The following is a 23,756-nucleotide window of genomic DNA, read 5'->3' as shown; positions in this document are numbered from 1 at the left end:
GACACAAACAACTAAGATGTAGACACTACAGAAGTAACCCTCACAGCCAGCTACCAAGACAATCACCAGGTCATTTTACCAAGACAGAAAGGCATGTCACTGGGCAATGGCCCTGTCAGGCTGACATGCAGTGACTGAGGTAGGGCAGGGACTAGAATTTTCTATTCCCACAAGGTCTTGTAGATACCAAACCAAAGCCATTTTCTGTTCAGGGCCTGAAAACTTGACCCCCCCGGCCTTCCCACCCCACCCCCCACGCCCAGAGTTTCCAGGGAAAGACACAAATATACAGCTAGCAACTGTTCCTAGGAACATGCACCCAGGGCCAACCAGAGTTACAAGTCACAGTGGCCAGAACAAACGAAAAATTCCCCCCTGCAGTCTATCCCTGGTCCACTCGCTTAGCCCTGGTCACCCAGCCAATCAGCTTAAAGGGCAACACTTCTGTACCCCTCTGACCTATTATGTAACAGCAAGGCTTGAAGATGGCTTGGAAACCACCCCCACCCCCACCCACCACCCCACCCCCACCCCACCCACCCCCACCCCACCCCTGCCTGCAGTATTTTTCTTCAGAAAACCCTGTTCTCCTACCACTAGGGGCCAACAAAGGGGCTGACAGTCCAGGCTCTGAGCTTGACTAATAAACGAGACCCTGTGTGATTTGCTTCTGACTGACTCCTGGTGGTCTTTGGGGGTTTCACGACTTGGGCATTACATTCTTGACATTTTACTTGGAGAAGATGCTAATGCTATTGTTCCTAGCATACAAAGATGAACACCAAGGCCCTGGGAAGTATTGACTTGGTTAGAGTGACATGGCCTTGGCCTTGCAAAGCCTCAGGACCCAAATCTAGAGCACCAGCTAAAGTTACAACGTCCATAAAAACAGGTTGGGCCGGCGAGGATCCTGACTAGGATCAGGTTGGGGTAAAGGCCTCTTGGCAGAGTTAAACATCATCATAGTGCAAACCGGAAGCGGTAAAATTCAGAAACTGGGGCATAAGGAGAGGTCAAGTGACTCATGACAGAATTCATGAAAAGCGGGACATCAAAGCCAGCTGCCCACAAAGCTTCTCAGACGGTACTGACTACATGACCCTGCTCAGGCTCCTTGAGACAGAAACCATGAAATGGTGACCATGCCAGAGATCCAAGCATGCTTGAGCCAGCTTCCTAAGAGCCCTGAGGGCGGCCAGTGACTCTCCATCTCAACTCAGGCCATGAGCCAGGGCAGGTCTAAATCCCGGGTGACAGCTGGTGTCCCTTCCTTACCCTCTGAGGCCCTCCCTCTCACCTTCTACGTTGCCCCGTGTTTCCCCACCTCCCCCAAGTACCCACTGCCTGGATAGCTCAGGAAGGTTCATTATTCGGATAAACGGCTTAATAAGGGGCCCAATGGACCCAGAGCCCAGGCATACTTTCTTAGTGAATCTGGTGTAAAAGTCACAGTGGTGAGGAATTGTGGGTATCTGTCCCAACCTCAGAAAAATGTCACTGCATTTACAGCATCCTATTTATTAAATTTTTTTTAAAAATCATTACATAGATGGTCCTCTAAATGAACTGGCTAACACAAAGAGAAGCCGAGCAAGCAAGCAGATAGCCAACAGCTAAACAGCCTGTCAGGGCAAGCACTCCAGAGGTGTCGCCAAAAGTAAATTCACTCATCTCTCCACCTTTGCCCTTCACTCAACACTAGCTGTTGAATAACAGGGAACAAAGGCAGAGACAACAGGTGCAGAGGGAGGCCTGGGGGTGAAGAGGTCCCTAGGAGTCAGGCTTGGGGCCAGATTTACATCACACCACCCCCTAACGCTAAAGTTTCGGCTACCCGGGCTCTAAGTACTGGCTCCGAGCTGTCTGCACACCAGGGCCCAAAGCAGGTGGAGAGAGGTCAGAGTGAGCACTTTCAGTGTGATCTCTACCACAGATGGCCACTTGGAGCCACTCTGAGTCTTGGGGACATAAGGTCCCCTGAATGGGTGCCAGCAAACACTTGACAAAAGCTTTTGGTCCCAGGTGGCCTGAGTCTTAGCATCAGGGCAGCATATTTCTCTCCTTCTGGGACCTCGAGGGCGCTGGCAGGCCTGGCATTTCAGAGTTCCTGTAACTGTCCGTCACCCACCCCCCACGCCCACCCCCCACACAGTCGTGAGTGAGTTGAAACCCCAGGACTTTTAAGTTGTATACCTGCAGGTGGTAGCACAGGGTTAGGTCAGACAACCAAATCGCCACCCCGACCTGCCCACCCCCCCACCCCCCACCCACCCCCCACCCACCCCCCACCCCAGCTTCAAGCTGCACTATGGGAAGACACAGAGTTGCAGAGCAGAGCTGAAGGTCACCTTGACAGTGCATCTCCTTGGTCTTAGAAGGGGAATAGAGACAGCTTTCTGGCCCATGACTGAAACATCCCTCAAGCTGTCAAAAAGCAAATGTTTGCTTTTGTCTCTTAGTTTCTCCAGAAGAATGCCTGAATGAGAAGTGAGTAGGGGGGCAAGCCAGCTCTTCCTGCCACCAAAAGAAGGCGCTCCAGAAGTGGGCGCCTAGGACAGGGCCAAATGCCAGGCCACACCAGTCAGTTATCTTGAGGCCTTTCTTCTCTCTACTTAGGCTTTGCAGGGGGGGGGGGGGGGGCTGGACAGAGAGCCACAGCCTTAGGCTGCCTTCCCCTCACCTTTGGCTGTTTCAGGAAGAACAGAGAAAAACTTTACACTAGGTCCATGACGCAACGAATGGGGTCTGGGAAAATGGGACAGGTCTCAAGGTCAGACAGACCTGCTTCTGGGGATGGGACAGGTCTCAAGGTCAGACAGACCTGCTTCCGGGGGCTTCTTTATGCGGTCGTGTGGGTCAGGCCTCTACCTGCTCTGAGCATCCGCTCCCTGACCTGTGAAATACGAGCCGTGATTCACTGCTAGACGGTTGTAAAGGAAACATTTGTACCGTTGGCTCGCCATCGGTAGGAACAGCTGGCGTGGACGAGGGCTGAGTAAGAGACACCGAGGGTTGGAAGGAATGGTCTGGAACACACGACCAGGGAACCAATGTAAGTTTTAAAGTGCCCTTTCCCCTGATGCCAGTATACACCCAGAGGTGGGGCCACTCCTACTCTAATTAACCGCATTAATTATTAAGAGCAATTAATTGACTCTTTCCATCCCAGAGCAGTAGGTCACAACCCTGGCAGCATTCTAGAACAACCAGGCAAATTGTAAAACAAATCCAGAGATCCTGAGTTAGCCCTGGGCTATGACCTGGACAAATGTATTTAACCTTTTGTCTTATTCTGGTTTTGTTTTCTGATAGGGAGCCTTACTATGTAGTTTGAGTAGTTCAGGCAGGTCTTAAGCTACATACATACATACACACACACACACACACACACACACACACACACACACACACACATACGTCTTAGCCTCCCAGTATTGGGATTACAGACACACACCACTGGTGACTCTCTTAGGTAGCTGGGTTGAGAACCATGCCTTACAACAGCTCTCCCTCACAGGGGAAGAACGCCACCCACTGGGGCCACTGCTGTCCTTGCCTTCTCAGCGATCACCGCCTGGCTAGTGAGTGGAGGGGCTGTGGATTGCACCCAGGAACTCACACAGGCAAAGCACGCACTCTGCCACTGACCTACATCCCCTGGCCACTGAAATTCTTAGAAGAACAACAGTGTGTGTGTGTGTGTGTGTGTGTGTGTGTGTTTAATGATGAGGAGGGAGAAAGACAATTACTCTAGGTTGGGCGGTAAGCATGCATAGTGGCTATTCCATGGCCACTGTACATGCACAGAAGCAGAGTCTGAGACAGTCCTTCCATACCCATCAAGGGCACCTGCTGACTCAAGAGCAGGAAAGGAAGACAGGACGGCTACAGGTCTTTGCCCCAAGAAGGCACTGCTGCCAGAAGCTGAGGTCCCCACAGTACATAAACAGCCAAGTTAGGATATAGGGATGAAGGATAAATAGCAGGGCTCCCCTAAATTAGGACAGAGCCACTCAGGGTAGGATGCAGGGAGAGAGAAGAGACTCCCCAGTCTTGGATTATGCTAAGGAGAGTCACTGCTGCTATCAGCCCAGAGACCCAAGAACAGTTCCTGTCAGAAAACTCAACAGAGCCTGAGACAATGGGAATAGGATGGAAGGCTTCCCCTTTGTTCTCCAAAGCCCCAACGCTGAGGTGGTGTTGGAAGCCCTCCGCTTACTGTCAGTCACAAACTGTACTCTGCCAACACACTCACCAGCTCCCCACGTCAGAGCCTGTTAACTGACATGACCTCAAGCAACCTATTTAACCCCCTTGTCCTCAGTTTCCTCCCTTTTCAAGGTGGGGGAGTGTGATAAGGCCTGCTCCAGATAACTTGGAGGGTTTTCTGGGAAGTTATATTATCTGTGAAAGGACTTGACTACCCAGGTGAGAAGAAACGATGTATTGTCAGGTGGGAACTTGGTGCCTGAAGCTGGTACCAGTCATGTAGGAGGGTTTATCAAGGGACAGTAAATCCACAAAACACAGAAACTGCTGTCCGTGCTTGGCCAACACTTTCTCCTGCAATCGTGTCAGGAGCACGCCCCTCTCTCAGGAAGAGGGCTCAGCTCCCAAGGTACCTGTTAGGACAGGGCAGGTTGCGGAGAGTGTAGGTCACCAGCAGGTAGGCCTGCTCCCAGAACTTGGCTGGGCCTGGTTGCACCTCACAAGGGCACCCTGTTATCTGCTTAGGAACCCCATTAAAAAGAATACATTTTGAGATGGTGTCTCAGGGTTTGGTAATGTCCTAACCCCAATACTCAACACTGCACAGAAAAGCCTGACTCAACTCTGTCAAATTCTGTACTGCCGAAAGAGTAATGCCAAAATGACCCAAATATCACACCATGAGATGGATTCATAAAGCTCTGTAGGCACTGATACACATGCAGCTATTCCTTTTAAAGGCTAATTTTCTAGTCATTATATGTGTGTGTGTGTGTGTGTGTTATACACACACATATATATATATACACATATATATATTTCAAGACACAACCTTGGTTCCATTTTCTAGATCAGCATATTGGGGGAGCTGGCAAGATGGTTCAGTGGATAAAGTGCTTGCTGTCCAGGCATGATGATTTGAGGCTGGATCCCAGGAACCCACAGAAATGTGGAAGAAGATTTAACAGCATTGTCTTTGACTTCCACACCCGTGCCCATACACACATCTCATAGACACAGGGAATAAAGCCTGGGGGTTGAAGAGATGGCTCCGTGGGTAAAGCTGCCCACTGAAGTGAGGTCTCAAAGAACCCCCTACACACACACAGACAGACAGACAGACACACACACACACACACACACACACACACACACACACACACACCCTACTCAGTACCTGTGGCTCCTCCCAGCACTTCCCTCCAAAGGCTGGGCTTCCGTTTCCCTTCCCCTAGCCTGTCCCTGTATTACCTCAGCCATCTTGGTACCTCATGCTGTTTGCTCCATTCTCTCTCTTGTCTTCTCCATGCCTCTCCAAACACCCTGTCATGGCCAGAGTCAGTCTAGACTCTTCCAGATGCCTCTGGCTGTGCTCTCTGTTATGTCTACAATAAACCCTCTCCTCAACCATAGCTTGGAGCAGCCATGTCCTCATTTTTAGTTAACTTGCCACCAAGCCAGATTAGCTGAGCTCCGTCCCTGAGATCCAAAGGATGGAAAGAAAGAACCAGTTCCAGAAGGTTGCCTCTCTGTATGTACACACACAGACACACACACACACACACACACACACACACTACATCAATAAGTAAATGTATTTTCTAAAGAATACTAAAGGTAAAGTAGTGTAAACACAAGCCCTTGTGTACAGACTACAGCTTCGGGGTTCCCAAGGCAACTACCTGCAAGGGGATTCCAAGCAGTGGGGTGATGGCCCACCCCAGAAAAAAAAAAGGTTTGTTTTGCAGTCCTGGGGATAAAATCCAGGGTCTCACTCATGCTAAGCAAGCAGTTTGCCGGAGCTACAGTCTCTAGCCTTGTGCAGTAGTGCTTTTCCCCCCTGGTTTGTCCAACACTGCCAGGACGCAGAGATAATAAAAAGCAAAGTGATTTAAACAAACAAACACGAGGTTTCACTGCTGGCGCTAAGCTCTCAAAAGGCAATGCAACCCTTAAGCCATGCCCGACTCAAGGCTAACTGCTCCCGCTGCCCACCTGCTGCCTCCTCTCCTCCAAGGCACAGGCAGCCAGACTTGTTCTATCAGCTCCTGGAGCCAGGTGCTGGAAGTCTTGTAAGTCCCGTGAACAGTGGGTCTAACTTATTCCTTTTCTCAACCAACAATCAGGTGCCCGTGAAGTGAGTGTCCCAAAGCCAGTTTATCAGGTGGAGAAGAGGAGGAGGCAGAGCAGCAGAGCCAGAGGGAGCCGATCAGGAAGGGCTCCCAGGCAGAGGGTTCTTCCTAGCGCTTCCCCACCCCGCAGAACAATGAAGCCCAGTTCCTCTGGAATTACCCTGCACAGGCATCCAGGGCCATAGGGCAAGCATCAAGCTTAGAAACTCCCACTGGAGGCTACACCAGGTGCAGCCCAACAGAGGGAATAAGACCTTCAGGCAATTGTCTAAAGGCAGGAGCAGGCCAAATTACAGCCCCCCTTTCCCCCCGAACTGGACCAGCCTAATTCTAAGGGGTGCACAGCCACTCTGGAGAGGGTGTCTCTGGGGCTGGGGCTTCTGTTTCCACCTGGCTAGGTTCCAGTGCTGGGTTCTGCGGCTGCCCTGCTGCCCTTTTCTCATCTCCAGCTGTTTCCAGCATCACTGTCCTCCAGTGGAGCTACATCCGTGAACTCTTTTGGCTGAGGCTTTGGGGTCAGTGGTAGAGTGCTTGTCAAGCACTCACAAAGCCCAGGGTTCAATGACCAGTGTGAGTGTGTGTGTGTGTGTATGTGTGTGTGTGTGTGTGTGTGTGTGTGTGTGTGTGTGTGTGTTCGCACATTGCCTTAGCCACCAACCTGTTTCTAATCTTATATATGTAAATTCATAAATCATAATCACTCAAATGCAAAAATTAAAAGTCAAAAGACCCAGGATTTATATTCAGTTTTGCTGCCTTTAGAAAATCATATAGGGGGCTGGAGAGATGGCTCAGGAGTTAAGAGCACTGACTGCTCTTCCAGAGGTCCTGAGTTCAATACCCAGCAACCACATGGTGGCTCACAACCATCTATAGTGTGATCTGGCCTGCAGATGTATATGCAAGTAGAGCACTGTATACATAATACATAAATAGAAAAATCATATAAGTCGTAACCTCAGCTTCTTTATACCTAACACATATAAGAATATTCTAGCTTTACCATGCTGTACTGTGAATGAAAGGAACCCGAAAGCACCATGTATGGCAAGCTTCCATGAGTGCAAATCACCATCTCCTACTCATTGGACTGTCACACCTCCATTCCCTGCCCTGCCCACCCCACCCCCCATCCCAGTGGATTCAGGAACTTGATTTAACCTGATGAACCTTGATGAACACCAACCTCAGCTTCAAAGTAAATACTGCTGGAAGGACTACGGCCGTTGGAGAGTCCCCTGGTGGGATTGAGATGCAAGAAGACAGAAAATCCTTAAGGACACTGGTATCTAATCAGGGCAAGCAAGCAGGGGACCATATTGTCAAGAACCCAAAGAAGAGTAAAGAAACACAAAGTTGTGCCAGGCATGGTGGCACACGCCTTTAATCCCAGCACTTGGGAGGCAGAGGCAGGCGGATCACTGTGAATTCAAGGCCAGCCTGGTCTACAAAGTGAGCCTAGGACAGTCAAGGCTACACAGAAAAACCTTGTATCAGAAAAGAAAAAGAAAGAACAAAAGAGAGAAAAGAGAAACACAATGTTGTCAGAAGTCAGAGCAGGAGCAGGTGGGAGATAAGGAAGGGAGCAGAGCTTTGCCCAAAGCCAGGTGGCTATGAGTCAGGAACAAACGAAGGAGGGGCAGCCACCCACAGCAGGTGGAGGATCTGGGGCAAGAGAAACAGCAGCCAAGAGGGAACCTGCAAATAGAAGAGGGCCCATGGCCACTCAAAGGGTCTTTTCTGCTGTCTGAGGAATGCTTCCCCTCCTGGGCACATGGTCTTGGCATCTCTAGGCTCCTGACAATGACTTTTCCATTTACTTGGGGGTGGAGATGCTTCTCATCAGCAAATACTCCCTAGAAGTCCTACGAAACTGATAGGAAGCCATGTTTCTTTGGTAGGAGAAATACTCTGAGCCCACCCACCCACCACTCCCACCCCTAGAACGCCTCCCCTTTAGGGGTCTCATAAAACCCCTAAGCTCCAGGGAACCCTGTTTGGGAAGCACTTCTTAAAACACAGAAGCATGAATTTAGATTTTCCCGAAGGGGCTTCAAGATGCAAATGCAAACAAGAGAAAAGTAGAACACACTGGTGCTTTGCAAAATCACCTTGTCTTTTAAGAAGCACACTCATCAAGGCAAACTCAGGGTGGAGAGATGGCTGAGCATAGCAGTTAAACGGTAATATTGCTCTTCCAGTGGATCCAGGGTTGGTTCCTACCACCCACACTGAGTGGCTCACAGCCACCTGTAAGTCGAGCTCCAGGGGAATCTGATGCCCTCTTCTGGCCTCTATGGGCATCTACACTCACCTGAGCATACACATAAATACATACTAAAATAAATCTTTTTTTAAAAAAAGGATAAGAAGCTGGGCTGTGGTGCCACACGCCTTTAATCTTTTTTTTTAAAGATTTAATCTTTTTTTAAAAAAGATGTATTTATTTATTATATATACAACATCCTGCCTGCATGTGTGCCTGCCTGCCAGAAGAGGGCAACAGATCTCATTATAGATGGTTGTGAGCCACCATGTGGTTGCTGGGAATTGAACTCAGGGCCTTCGGAAGAGCAGCCAGTGCTCTTAACCTCTGAGTCATCTCTCCAGCCCCAAATAAATGAATCTTTAAATGCTAACACAAACAGTTCATCTTCTTGAATATCTCCATCCCAAGACACAGACCCTACCCTCACGCAGGCTCTCCGGTAAACCCTTTAATTCTCCCACCGTTCATACAAAGGGACAGGAGGCTCCAAAGAGCTAACCCAATCTCTTTGCTGAGTGATATGGTCACATTTTAATGACTTTAAAATTAGTAACAAGCTTAGGCAAACACTGGGCAAGTAGAGAAACTACTTAGAGACAGATCTTTTTACTCTCCCAAGACTCACACAGGGTAGATGTGAGTGTGTGTGTGTGTGTGTGTCAGCGTGCACAGATCACAAACCACTTCCTTCTGGAGATTTGGAGACTTTGGCTGGCTGGCTGGTTGGTTGGTTGGTTTTGCCTTTTGCTGGTTTTGCTAGCACACCCATCTACATCCCAGCCCGGTACAATGAGTGCTAACGGCCAAGGGTTCTTGTTACTCAGCCTGGGCCTCCTGGAACTTAGCATCCTCTTGCTTCTGCTTCCCTCATGCTGGGGTTATGGTTAAGGAATTCTGGATGCAACTCCTTACTCGGTACACTCGCCTGTTAGCAACCTAAGGGCGGGTGCTAACTCCCAGAATTTCTGTGAGCATTTTACTCACAGAAAGGCTTCCTCACCATTATTCGGCTATTGCCTCTTCTCAAAACCAATCGCTATGCGTGGTGAAGGCCACATGTGAGCAAAAGACAGGGTTAGGAGTCCTGGCTTTGTCACTGAACCCTAAGCTGCTTTATCTCTTGGGGCTTCAGATCTGTCACCAGAAAATAAAGTGCTGGACCAAATATCTCTTTCAGGTCCCTAGCCCTATCCCCTTTTATCCTGTTGGATTCTCTCATGCAAGTCAGAACATCACACTTATGTGTCAGTAAGAAACGCAACCCAAAGGCGCACAGGCTGCTTCTAGGTTTCAGTCATGGGAATAGAATACTGAGTCCGACTGAGTTAGCCAGCCCAACCCCAAGAGGCAGAAGGCCAGAGCTTCAAGCCAGCTGAGCAGCTCTCAGGCAGTCTGAGAAACCCATGTGCCGTCCATGAAGATGATCCCAAGAAACCAGGAAACACTCTGGTCATGGAAGCACTGCTGTAGCACATGGCCTGGACATTCAGCCTGGCCCTCAACTCTCAGCCAGCCCTTAGGAGCCAAGAGAGCAAGGACTGCCATTTCATAGGGTCCAACCCAGCACAGGGTGCAACATGGGTCTGTAGCCAGCAAGCATAGCCGTACTTAATATAATCTGAAGAGGCAGGAGGTATGGTGGAAAGCCTCGTTCCCCGCAGCCAGCCCGCGGTGTCACAGGGCACTTCACTATCAGGCTTCCTTTAAAAAGAAAATACTCTTGATTTTTCAAGTTTTTAAAAGTGCATTATCTTGGGGGGCTGGAGAGATGGCTCAGAGGTTAAGAGCACTGCCTGTTCTTGCAAAGGTCTTGAGTTCAATTCCCAGCAACCACATGGTGGCTCACAACCATCTATAATGAGATCTAGTGCCCTCTTTTGGTCTGCTGGCTCACAGGCAGGCAGAGTATAAATAAATAAATAAATAAATAAACAAACAAATCAATCTTTATAAAAAAAATAATAAAGTGCATTATCTTTTAAAATTACACTTAATTAGTGTGTCTGTGTGCAAGTGGAAGTCAGAGGCCAAATCGCATCAGTCAGTTCTCTCCTTGTGGGCTCCGAGAATCAAACTCAAGTCACCAGGCTGGGTGGCAAGCGCTTCTATCTCCTAAGCCAGCTTGTCAGCCCACATGGTCGTTATTTCTAGAGGAAAGGGGAGGAGGGAGAGGAAGGAGAGGAGGAGGGAGAGACAGGGAGGAAGGAAAAAGAGAAGAGAGAGGAGGAGGGAGAGGAAGGAGAGGAGGAGGGAGAGACAGGGAGGAAGGAAAAAGAGAAGAGAGAGGAGGAGGGAGAGGAAGGAGAGGAGGAGGGAGAGACAGGGAGGAAGGGAAAAGAGAAGAGAGGGAGAGGAGGAGGGAGAGGAGGGGGAAGCTAAGCCTTTTCCCCTTCATCCGATCTTCCTGCAATGAGGTAGCATCACTTGGGGATCTGCTCTGCTGGGGTTTCTGTTTCAGCGCAGGCTCTCTGTTGTCCTTTTTATTGTTTCCCCCCTTTTTCTTGACACTGGAGTTATCAAGTTAGGGCCTCGCTCGTGCTAGGAAAACCCTGTACTGAGTTATGTCCCACCCTGTTCCCTCTTTTTATCTTGAGGTGCTCTCACGAGCTGCCCAGCAGGCCTTGTACTTGAGATCCCCTCCCGAGTAGCTGGAACTACAGCCCTGCCCACCAAGCCTGCTCTTGGTAGAAGGGAGATGATGCCCTGTATACAATTCCATGGTCTTTTGTATTTGTGTGTGTGTGTGTGTGTGTGTGTGTGTGTGTGTGTGTGTGTGTGTGTGTTGCTGCTGCTGCTGCTGCTGTTGGCACTGGGAACTGGCTATTCAGCTAAGGCTGGCCTCTAACTCTCACCTTCCTTCCTCAGCCTTCCAGGCGCTGAGATGTACAGATGTCCCATCACACTCAGCCTTATTGTCTAATAACAACAGAGTGTGAACATTTCTCTACTGGACTGGCTGTGGTTTTCTTATTATTGGGAAAAGGCTCTTTACATATCTGTGATCAGACCTACCAAATACAGTCATATAGCTCCCGGTCTCCTTATGGCAGAGTCATTGCAGGCTTAACACAAGCGTTAGGTAAAGGAGCACTAGGTTTTTTCGGCACTCGCATCGGGTCCTTTTCTCGAAGCCACTGCACTCCTGCTCTTGGCAATGCCCCTCATACTGGCCAAATGATGGAAGAAGTAGCATCTGGAGATGGGCAGGTCTTCTGACAAAGGCCCGTGGTCCCAGGCCAACCAGACTCCCTTTTGGGATACAAAGCACCTCCACCCCTGAATTATCCACCAAATTGTGCAGTGTCCTCTGGGGATGTTTATCTGTTTGTTTTTACTGGTTTTACTTTTATTTATTTTTTAACAGGGTCATGCCATACAGCCCAGGCTAGTCTCAAAGCCATGACTTTCCTTCTGTCTATTAGCAGATTGTACAGTGCTGGTGGGCCACACCTGCCTTTGTTTGTTTGTTTGTTTGTTTGTTTGTTTGAGACATGGTTTCTCTGGGTATCCCTTGGCTGCCTGGACTTGCTTTGTAGATCAGGCTGGCCTTGAACTCACAGAGATCTGCCTGCCTCTGCCTGCCAAGTGCTGGGATTAAAGGCGTGCGCCACCAAGTGCAGGTGAGAAAATGTTTCTGAGTACAAGAAGGTATAAAAATGGTTGCCCCTATAGATGGCCCCTATAGATGCAGAATTGTCATCCCTCCAGTTGTGCCTGAAAAGGCTTGGTCTGACATCTAGCCTGTGGCAAGTCCTAACTTCTGACGGAAGTACTTTGATCCTCTCTGTTATCGTGGATGCATGGTAAAAAATCCCTTCCAAAGCAGAAGGTCGCCTCACAGCGATGGGGTGGGCACCTACAGAGCATCAGACCATGCTCCTGTGCTGAGCTTTGTGTGTCCAGAGTAGAGGGAGGAAGCCTTACCCAGCAGCCCTGTCTTCAAGGAGTGTTAGGACAAAGGGCAGGAAGTTCAGCAAAGGGAGGTCTCTGAAGGAAGGGGCAGGTAAATGCCTTCTTCCAATACTTGATGGCTCCCTGTAGATAAGGGACAGGCCCTTGTTTACTGTTGTGTCCCCATAGCCACCCCAGGACGAACCCATTCAGCTGATACTCGGCAGACATTATAGATGCTAAAGTACAGTGATGAACAAGATGGCCACATTGCTCATTCAGGCGTTGACAGCCATAGCAGGAACATACAGGTCATCAGAATGTTCCAGAACGGCGAGAGCTGCCATGGAGAGGATTCGGAGCTGCCAGAGGGGGCACCTGTTATCCCTATGGTCACACTAATCCTGGCTACCTCTAGCTGGGCTTCCAGGTAAAGTCCCTGGGTCTCCACTGAGGTAGGACCATTGCCCGGCAGAAAGCCCTGCTTGGTATTAGAGCATTGCCAGCCAGGCCCAGCCTCTGGCAGGAACTCTGAATTGGAGAGAACAGAGCAGTAGCAGGTGGCCCAAAGGGAGACAGTCTGTCCTTTGGCTGTCCTGGGTCCTGACAAGTTGAGACAAAACCTGGCTCCTCCCTCGGCTCCTCGGGGAAGCCTAGACCTGCTAATGCTCAAGATAAGGCTGGAATGTGCCTGTCTGGCCAGCCTGGGCTTGTGTGACAGCCAGGAACTGACTGTGCTTTGGGTCTGTTTCACTGGGGGTAGGGGGGATTTTCCTGGCATACTGACAATAGGAAAGGGCAGCCTGCAGCACCCACGAGTGGAAATGCCTCCTCTGAGCCATGAAACTCACTGTCTGATTCATTTATCTTCATCAATCATAAACCATTCTCTAAGCACCATGGGTCTTCCAGACACCAGGATTAGCACAAACACACACACACACACACACACACACACACACACACACACACACACACACCATGGGTCTTCCAGACACCAGGATTAACACACACACACACACACACACACACACACAATCTTTTTACTTACTTTTTTTTTTAAACCAGGTCTCTCATCCCAGGTTAGCCTCAAACTCACCTATATATCTGAAGATGACCTTGATCTCCTGATCTTCTATCTCTACCTCCCAAGTGCTGGGGTTACAGGCATGAGCTGCTGTGCCCTACTTTATATTCATATAATTCTAGTGTTAAATTTCCTCAGCTGTCCTACAAGGTAGGTGTGTTATTTTCATTACATAGAAAAAGAAACTGAAGCCAGAGGCCTTTATGGTTGTTAATGTTTCCTTGTGTTAGGTGCTGCCCTGGGCACTCAGACAGATCAACACATTACATCTTTATTATAGCCTGTAAGGGGGTTGACATCCCCATCAAAAGACCAAGAAACTCACCCAGCACCCCACTAGCAGCTAAGAAACAGAACCATCCTGCAGATTTCCTGGGATCTGTTCCATAACTGAGCCCCCCATGCCCTAGGAGGACTGCTTGGTAAGCCCTGTGATACCAATTTAGGCCACCTCAGCAAAGACCAAAGCATCTGAAAGCAACCACAGCAGGCAGCAGCGGGCAGCAGGCGGCAGCGGCAAGCGGGAACGGGAGGGGCAGAGGTGGTAGTGATGCTTGGCAGAGGAGGAGAGGCAACATTAAAGGCTAGGGCCCATTTAGGCCTCGTTTAGGTAGATGGGGGAAAGTATTAATGGGTGTGACATGTCCCCTTCCTGTGCCCTGACAGTTCTGCTTGAAGGCAGTGCCAGCTCTCAAACATCCCAGAGCACACTTAGGGGAGCCAGGTGGGAGTGGCAGCCCCAGAGGCGCCTGGGAGACGCTAATTGGCAGTGGTGATGACAGAGGAGATGGCGCAGCCACTTTGAGCTGCCTGCCCAGGAGAGGCTCTGGCTGCCGCTGCCTCTGCTGCCGCCGCTGCTGGCAATCAGGGCTGGATAGAAGGGGAGTGTGGAAGGAAATTCACAGGCTTCTAAGGAGAGCGAGGCCAGGTCTTCTCCCTCCACCTTGTCCTTCAGGCTGGCGGGCACAGGGAGCCTGGGTGTGGATCTACAGTCAAATCCCTGGAAGGGCGGGGATGAGGGAATGGCCACTCATAAGCCTGAGAGAAGAGGTAAGGTGAGTCCACCGGACTCCTGTGGGAAATGTCTTCCACTCAGCAACCAATCAGCACAGCCACTGGAATAACTAATTGAGTGAATCATGTTGTTGTCATTCAGAGATGTGGGATCTCATGTAGACCAGGCTGGCCCCCAACTTGTTATGTACCTGAGAATGACCAGGATTTTCGGATCCTCCTGCCCCCATCTCTCAAATGCTGGGATTCCCGGCATGTACCACCAAACCCTATCAGGCAATAGGTATCTAACTCAGGGCTTCATTCATTGAAGGCAAGAATTCTGCCAGCTAAACTACATTGCCAGCCCCTGTCTCAGTGCCTTTAATACTTCAGGGCTGACTTTAACCATGTGTGTGGCTCACTGTTTCTCCCCGCGCTTGCTTCCTGAGCCAGTAGACCCTGTGTAGATGACAGCACAAGTCACTCAAGGTTCCTCCTGTTCGTGTGTGCTCGGCATGTAGGGCCAATGCATAACAAGAAGCACATAGTCAAAGGCAAACTGGAAGAGAAAAAAAAACAAAACAAAAGACTAGAAGGCAGGTATGATAGCATCCACATCATCCCCATCATTTGGGACGCCGAGGCAGGATAATCTGGGGCCCTAGGCAAGCCTGGGCTACATAATGAAACCACATACTCATTTTAAGCTCTCTAAAGATTATGATTTGGTAAACTGTGATAAGGCCTGAAATACTGCATATTAATATTCCCCTAGGTGAATCTGAGAAACACCAGTGTGAAGGGGGTATGAAATATACCCAAGATCTAAGCCACAAAACTCAAGAGTTAAGAGAGACTGCTTCTCTCTTGGAGACGAGATAGGGGCCAGCTTGTCCAAGTAGGCAATCACATCACAGTCATAATTTCTGAAATAAAAACATAATTTCTGAAATAAAAACTGTGGTGGTGTGTACTGCAGGCTGGGCATGGTAGCACACACCTCTTGTGCCAGCACCTACAAGGGAGCAGAAGGATCAAAATTAAAATCAAACTTCATTTACATGGTGAGTTCAAAGCCAGCCTGTGATATAGGAGACCCTTGCAATCAAACAAGCAAATAAACATCTGTTCCAAATAAAGCATAGAAGATTACCATGAATTTGAACACATCTTGAGCTATATAGTGAGAATAAAAAAATATAAAATAAAAGCCAGGCATGACTCCCAGAACTTGGAGCCCAAAGGAGGATATATAAAATAGGTCAGAGCAAAAATGCTTTAGTTTAAAGGGGAAAAACAGAAGCTGTAGGGGTTTTTGTTTGTTTGTTTTACCACTATGTGCACACATGTGTATCCATACATGCACACAGCCACATACACAGAACAGCCCCTAAGTCTACACCACATGACAATATGAAAACTGCCTCCCTTACATCACAGCCTCCTGCTGTCAGTGGAGGCCCACAGGAAGGGGAAGAAGGAATTTCTTCTCTTGCTTCCAGACAGACACACCTGCCACAGGTAGACATGAGCACTGACCACAGAGCTCTCCCCACGCCTGGACTTCTGGGGTATTATCTACAAAATGCGACTTCCAGAAAGTCTCTGAGGTTCCCTAAGGTGCAGGTTCTGACTAGGGGGACCTCGGGAGAGAAGAACCCATGTGTTAAAACTCACATGCAACCACACATAACTAGTAGTTGGTTTAGCAGTCATGCAGCCATTAATATTAATTAACTGCATTGGGTCCTACTAATTGGTACAACTCAGCTAATCTAGGGTACTAAAGGAATTTGTGGGGTGGTGGTGAGGAAGGGGGAGGAAAGGGAAGTGGGGGAGGGGGGAGGGGGGAGAAGGAGAGAGAGAGATCCCATTGTGTAAACGGGTAAATGGCAGACTTAGAACTTGCTGTATTAGACCAGGCCAGCCTCAAACTCACAGAGACTCACCTGCCTCTGTGTTCTGAGAACTGAGATTAAAGGCATGCTTCTCCACCCCTGGCTCGTTAAAGGGAATTTTTTTCATGTGGGAGAAAGGAAGAAAAATATTGGTGGTGGAAGGGAACACAGTACAGAGTAAGAGGAAAGGCTCTTTCTACGCTGAAAGCCTCCCAAGTGATGGGCATACAAGCGCTTTGTGTCTGTCCCTTTCAGCCAAAGCATCTTTGCTTTGGCCTATTTTTTTATATACTGCTCAAGGCTCCAAGTTCTTGTATGGCAGGCAGGCACCTCTAGGCCTAGCTCTTTGTTATCATTGTCATTATAATAATAATAACTATTTATTATTATTACTCAGATAGAGTCTCACCATGTGTTCAAATTCATAGTGATCGCCCATGCTCCATGTGGGTCCTTGGTGTGCTAGAGAGCATGTGTGTATCCAGGAACCAGCAAGCTGAGCATCAGTGAACAATGAGCAAGAAGCTGAAATCGCTTATCTGAACCCTCGTCAGAAGTTGTAAGTCAACAGACTTCACTTCCGCCCTCCGAAAACAACCAACAAAACGCACCCGAACCCCAAAACTGTCAGTGTGCCTGGAATCTGGCGCCCTGCACGAACAGATACTAACAGGAGGAACTAACCTGTTTTGTTATCTCTAGATCACTGAGCAGCCATGGGGAAATACCGAGCGCCTCTCCACAGGACAGTCACCATATTGTTGATGCAACTCTTCCTTCCTGTTCCCAAACCCGGCTGAGGCTCAAACGCTCACAACATGTATCACCATCGTCCAAAGCTCAGAGCAAATGCCCAGGCTGGGAAAACATCAGCCTCGTCCCATCAGATGTGGACTGGGGCATGGACCTTCCAGAAAACCTCATGTTATGGCTCAAATAGGTCAGTGCCATGCTTGGCCCTGCATTGCAGTCTCCTCACCCAGCTCTGCACTTTGGCACCCTGAGAACGCTGCTTTCCCTGGATGAGCAGCATGGTAAAGGCAGACCCTGAGACCTCGCCCACACCTGCTGAATTAGAACCTGCCTAGACCTCCACGGCTTGCATGCACATTAAATCATGAGATGTAGGGAGGCCTGAACCCACTGCCCACTAGTAGCCTCAGCTTTACTCCAAATCCCCTGCAGTTTGGACCCTCTTGTTGAAAATCTGTTTTCTGCCCTTGGTAAAGCCAGTATGGTGATCCAACAAATCAACACGTACCTGCTGGATGACCCCTGTGCATAGAAAGCCTTCCACGGGGGAACCATCATCCAGCGGCTTCACCTGAGCGCGCTCTCTCTCTCTCTCTCTCTCTCTCTCTCTCTCTCTCTCTCTCTCTCTCTCTCTCTCTCTCTCTCTCCCCCCTGCCCTCGCCGAGACAGGGTTTCTCTGTGTAGCCTTGGCTGTCCTGGATTCACTTTGTAGACCAGGCTGGCCTCGAACTTACAGTGATCCTCCTGCCTCTGCCTCCCGAGTGCTGGGATTAAAGGTGTGCACCACCACGCCTGGCTACACCTTAGCTCTCTCCCTGCATGCTCTCAAGTCCTTGAAGGCTGCAGAGGGAGGACAGGACTGCAGACTCCAGTGACGGAGGAAGAGCCAAGTTCATGAGCCTTAGAGTTCAACATGGTAATTACCAATATGGTAATTTCAGGTCACAGAGAGGAAATATCACAGCTCCTCTGGGGTTAGTTCATGTTTACAGGAAAGGACGGGAAGTGCTGAGATGTTTTCTAGTAGCAGAGTTCACCAGGACTGCCTGATTGGACTTCCTCGGAAACAGGAGTGGCGAGCAACCTCTTGTTGGTGTGCTTCGACTAAATGCTTTATTAGTAGGTGGCAGGTCTTGAAAGGTCTTACTGCGTCTCCTCCATCGTTATGCCTTCCGTGACATTTACCACAGCAATTTGCACAGCAATCGTAATCAGTAAATACTTTAAATTAAGCAATGACTGGATGAACAGATGGGTGACCACTGGAAGAGGCGATCAGAATATACCCTAAGCTCCCAGCCTCAGTTTCGTCTTGTAAATAGAGGGTAACGCCTGCCTATGTGAGGCTGCTGTGAGGCCAACGCAATAGTAAAAGGGATCGTTTTTTGTAGATAATGAACGTCCCAACATAGCATGGAATACACAGACATAGAGCTAAGTGGGAGAGGGCCAGCAAGATGGCTCAGTGGCTAACGGGGCTTGCTGCCAAGCCTGAGGACGAGTCCAGCCTCCAGGACCCAGACGGTGTAAGGAGAGACTCCATCTGACCTCTACATGTGACAAACCTCTGCCCCTCAAGTAAATCCACGCCTGTCATTTCATCTTGAAAGTGTCCTCCCTCCTGGGAATGATGACACACACCTTTAATCCCAGTACTCAGGAGGCAGAGGGAGGCGGATCGCTGTGAGTTCAAGACCAGCCTGGTCTACAAAGCAAGTCTAGGACAGCCAAGGCTCAACAGAGAAACCCTGTCTCGAAAAACAAAATAAGTAAGTAAGTAAATAAATAAATAAATAAATAAAATAAATAAAGCTAGTGAACAAGTAAATAAGTAAGTAAATGTCATTGCTGCTGGTCATCATACATACTTACATGCCCATTACTCAGAAGGTACAAACAGGAGGATTGCCCTCAGCTTCAATGGTGTCTTTAAGGCTAGCCTGGGCTTAATGAGACCCTGCCTCAAAAGCAATGAAAATTAAAATAATAATAATAAAAAAATCTAATGGCATTCCTTGCAGTCTTGGATCTTTTTCACAGAGAACTACCTAATGAATGAAACTGGGGCAGAGAGAGAGAGAGAGAGAGAGAGAGAGAGAGAGAGAGAGACAGGGACAGGGACAGACAGAGACAGAGACAGACAGAGACAGAGACAGACAGAGACAGAGACAGAGACAGAGACAGACAGAGACAGAGACAGAGAGTTGTAAGTGGAGGTGAATCCTGAGTGAGTCCTTCATTAACTGTCCCCTGAGGAATTAGCAGGAGTGGGCTCTGGAGCCTGAGAAGGGAAGGGTAGACACAGTAAGAAGGAGTAGGGAGGAACTGCCCCCACAAGAGAGATTTTCAGGTAAGAAGTTGGTGTATCCACAAGGTCACAGAGTCAGGCTTATGGCTGCCTATGGAGAACGCATGCCTTAAGGAAGGCAGTTTGCTAACTGTGCCTCAGTCTTCCCATCTTGTAAATGATATTGCACAATCTTTTTTAGAGAAGAATCTCAGATACAGACACAGACAGAGTTCAGTTTCCTGCCCTATGAAGGACTTTTCTAATGGAGCATGGAAAAGGAAAACAGTAACTTTCCAGGGGGAAGCCAAGCCAACAACCACCTTACCCAAACAGTGGAGGTCAACATCACCAAAGACAGGTCACACTGACTCATCAGCCCTGAGCTGAAGGGCTGAGCAAAGCCCTTCCCTCTGTGGAATCTATCACCTCAGTCCAGCCCCAAGAAAATCATCAGATAAATTGTGGGATCCCACAAAACCCCTGACCAGTTACTCTCCGACTCCAAACGCTCATGAAAACCAAAAAAGAGCCCAAGAATACCAATAAACCCAATGTAATAAAAGCCTGAATATGTTTGGTTTTTTGTTTGTTTTGTTGGTTGGTTTGGTTTTTCAAGACAGGATTTCTCTGTGTAGCCTTGGCTGTCCTGGAGTCACTTTGTAGACCAGGCTGGCCTGGAACTCACAGCGATCCACCTGCCTCTGCCTCCCAAGTGCTGGGATTAAAGGTGGTGTATCACCACCGCCCAGCCTGGTTTTTTAAAAAAAAGATTTATTTGTGCTTGGTTTTGGCTAGAAAAGGGCATTGGAGTCCCTGGAGCTAGAGTTACAGGCCATTTTGAGCCACCTAACGTGGGTGCTGGGAACCAAACAGGTCCTCTGGAAGAGCAGAGAGGCTTCTTAACTCTGGGCCATCTTTCCAGCCACACAAGTGGACTCTTAATTTTTGACCTTTTTCTTTTTTTTTCAACAAGGTCTCACTATACAGTGCTTAATCTGGTTGGCCTCAAACTTTTGCTGCCTCAGCCTCTGAAGTGAAGGGATTACAGGTGTGAACCACCTTCCTTGGCTGGTTTTGACAAATGCACCATAATTATATAAGATATTAATATTAAGGGAGGTTGAGTGACAGTTCTAGGCCAGCCTGGGCCACAAGAGCTTGTCTGAAACAAAGCAAAGTACGCAAGCAAGGCAAAACAAACCCTTCTCATTAGAAATGGGATTCTGGTTTAGTTAGGTTTGGTTTAACGTGATTTAATTTCTGAGAAAAGGTCTTGCCCTTAGCCCCGTGGGCTAGAGAGTTTTTCAGGTTTTCCCCACCTACCTTCAACCTGACCATACTATCATACAGGCCTAAACTCATTAAATCAAACAGAGTTGGTAATCTTAAAACATCACCGTGCTGGTTGATAATTTGTTTCTTGATATCTTTGCAGGGATGAGACAGCTCTGTTTAGACTAGGAGAACTTTCTGAAGCAACCTGGTCTGCAGAGTAAGTTCCAGGACAGCCAAGGCTACACAGAGAAACCCTATCTTGAAAAACAGAAGAAAATGAAGAAGAAGAAGAAGAAGAAGAAGAAGAAGAAGAAGAAGAGGAGGAGGAGGAGGAGGAGGAGGAGGAGAGGAGGAGGAAGAGGAGGAAGAGGAGGAGGAGAGGTAGAAGGAAGAGGAGAAGGAGAGGAGGAAGAGGAGGAGGAGGAGCATCCTGAGAGTTTAGGCTCCTAAAAGATGCCCCACCCTCCAGCATGCCCACCATCAGCAACAAGTGGAGGTGGGGTTCTCCACTCAGCCTCCACAGACTCTGACGGCTGCCTGAGTGGGCCTCTTTCATTACAACATCTATCTGCTGGGCCCTTTGGATTGGAGCTGTACTTTCACACAGGCTCTGGGAAACACACACAAACACAGTGGGCACGTGCAGACCTGCACGCTGCACTCAGGACATGGTCCAAGGATCCAGTAACTCTGAAAGCCACGCCCTCCCTTTCAGCAGCCAGGATTTGTTCTTTGACCTCAGATCTTGGCTTCAGTGCCAAAAGAAATGTGTGCCTATCTTTCTTCCCTTTAAAACATCGACATCACCTACTGCTGGATCCCCTCTGAGGTGAGAATTTTCAGGAGCTTCCAAGGCACTCTTATACAATCTTCCTAGCAGAGAAGTTTCCCAAACAGGGAAACTGATCCCAAAACTTCGGCTGTTCTCCATGCTGCACCGCTCTGCCCTTAGGAGTATAAGAACACGTTGCTGACATGACAGAGGCATGCCCACATAGCCCAGTACCACCCCATAGGGGTCTCCTGCCGTGTGGTCTTAAGAAAGCCAAGAAGCTCTCCTCAGGGAGGTACACAGTGCATTCGTGGCAAACCCTCCTCCCTTACTTCAGGCTCGGTGTGTATAGCCACGCGTTTCGGTCAAGGAAGTAAACAGACACTAGCAACCATGGTATAAGCTCTTAACCTTTTTTGACCTAAGTCTCACATGCCAGCCCAGGAATGCCATGTGTAGTTCAGGAAACGAGTACAGGTGCTGGAGAGGGGTGGAAAGGGATGCCTAAAGCCACTCAGAAGGTGGGAGGGTGGTCATGTGACCTTCCAAGACACAGTGAGTCTGTACCAATGTGCCCAGAGTCCCTCCTGCCTGAGGCCAACAGCAAACCCTGGGAGACAAATGGTCTGGTTGGAGGTACAAGGGGGAAACTGAGAAACTCTGCAGCCCAGAGGGGGAGGGAAATGAATTGTTAGCATTTGACCAGGAGTGGAACCAGTTCCCACAATAAAACTGAGGCAGCCAGACATGGTAGTATATACACCTTTAATCCCAATACTGGAAGGCAGAGGCAAGCTGGTCTCTGTGAGTTCAAGACCATCCAAGTCTACACAGCCAGAGATACACACGGAGGCCCTGTCTAATTAAACCCTCGAAGGCATGGACAGAACCAGCCCACTGGCATGGCTTTCCCTGTGCCAGCTCCTGTCGCTCTTGAGGCTTTAGGTACCAATGTGCCACTCTAATGCACAGTTTCCTTAGGATAACTTGACTTCAGGCCACTACCACAGCACCTGCCGCTGTGCTGTGTACCCGCACCAGACCTGCTACATGTAACTTTTGTCAACTTATCCAAAAGTAGGCAGAGGGCTGGAGAGCACTGGCTGCTCTTCCAGAGGACGGATGTTTGATTCCCAGCACCCATGTGGCAGCTCACAACCACCTCTAATGCCAGCTCCTCTGACCCCCTCTCTGGCCTCCTGCACACACACACACACACACACACACACACACACACACACACACACCTACACACACTCATACACATAAATACAATTCTTTTAAAGTCAGGAACCAAAGAATCAGCACCAAGCATTGGACCCACAGGCCTCCAAACAGACCAGTCAGGAAGGAACTAGAAGCCAACATGGCCTCTTCTTCTTCCTATCATATCCTGGTCGATACGGTATGTGTCCGTTCTTGGCAACTGTTAGAATGTGAGTGAGCCATCTGCACCAGACCCACGAGTCCACAGCTTGGTCCCTCTGTGGTAGGATCTAGTCATTAAGAGGTGACTGGAGCGGATTTGAGCTCGTGAGATGGCTCAAGGGCTAAAGGCTTCCTACCAAACCTGATGACCTGAGTTTGATCCCTAGGACTTGGCATGAAGAGAGAACTGACTCCTACACGTTGTGCTCTGACCTCCACATGTGCCAGCATGTGTGGGCACATGACCTAATCAATACATCCATCCGTTAATGGGTGGAATCATAATTTGGTGTCATTACTGACAATGGTAGAAACTTTTGGAAATAAGGCCTTGCTGCAAGAAACAGGCCACTCAGGGTTGCTCCTAAGGACTGAATCTTGCTCCAGGTTCCTCCTCTTCCTCCTTCCTGGCTGCCACGAGGTGAGCAGCTCCCCCACCACAATCCCCCGGCACAATGATGTCGTGCTCAAGTCTCTTCCCTTCCAGTTGTTTCTCTCAGGCATTTGACTCAGTTAAGAAGAGCTAACGTTTGTCTCCAGCTAAGGAAAGACAACTTTGAAATCTTCATTAAGAGCCCCAGAGAGGGGCTAGAGAGAACCCAGTGGGTTAAGAGCACTGGTGACTCTTCCAGAGGACCCAGATTCAATTCCCAGCACTCCAGGGATCCGACACTTTCGTACAGACATGCATGGAGGCTAAAAAACAGTGCACATGAAATTAAAAAAAAAAGCGCAAGAGACACAAGCAACCCCTGC

The 23,756-nt window shown here is 49.0% G+C and overlaps 1 protein-coding gene across 8 annotated transcripts in view; it reads right to left on the bottom strand.

Annotated features, from left to right (window-relative positions):
• The window catches only part of DAPK2 (death associated protein kinase 2), a 124,332-nt gene that overhangs the window by 56,196 nt on the left and 44,380 nt on the right, over positions 1-23,756 (bottom strand). Inside the window, exon 1 of one of the 8 annotated variants that reach the window (XM_084782383.1) lies at positions 2,950-3,020. The exons of 6 other annotated variants lie outside the window; for them this stretch is intronic. Coding sequence is in view for 1 of the 2 variants with exons in the window: in XM_084782380.1 (XP_084638506.1) it covers positions 2,950-2,963 (14 nt within the window). In the remaining variant the exon portion in view is untranslated. Of the gene's footprint in view, positions 1-2,949; positions 3,021-23,756 lie in introns of those variants that run through there. One more of the 8 variants, XM_084782380.1, reaches the window with a different exon arrangement.

The sequence above is a fragment of the Acomys minous genome (genome assembly GCF_964271855.1).
Source record: "Acomys minous genome assembly, chromosome: 5".
Classification (NCBI taxonomy): Eukaryota; Metazoa; Chordata; class Mammalia; order Rodentia; family Muridae; genus Acomys; species Acomys minous.
The sequence above is the reverse complement of the archived record's forward strand: the minus strand, read 5'-3'. Positions and strand labels throughout refer to the sequence as shown.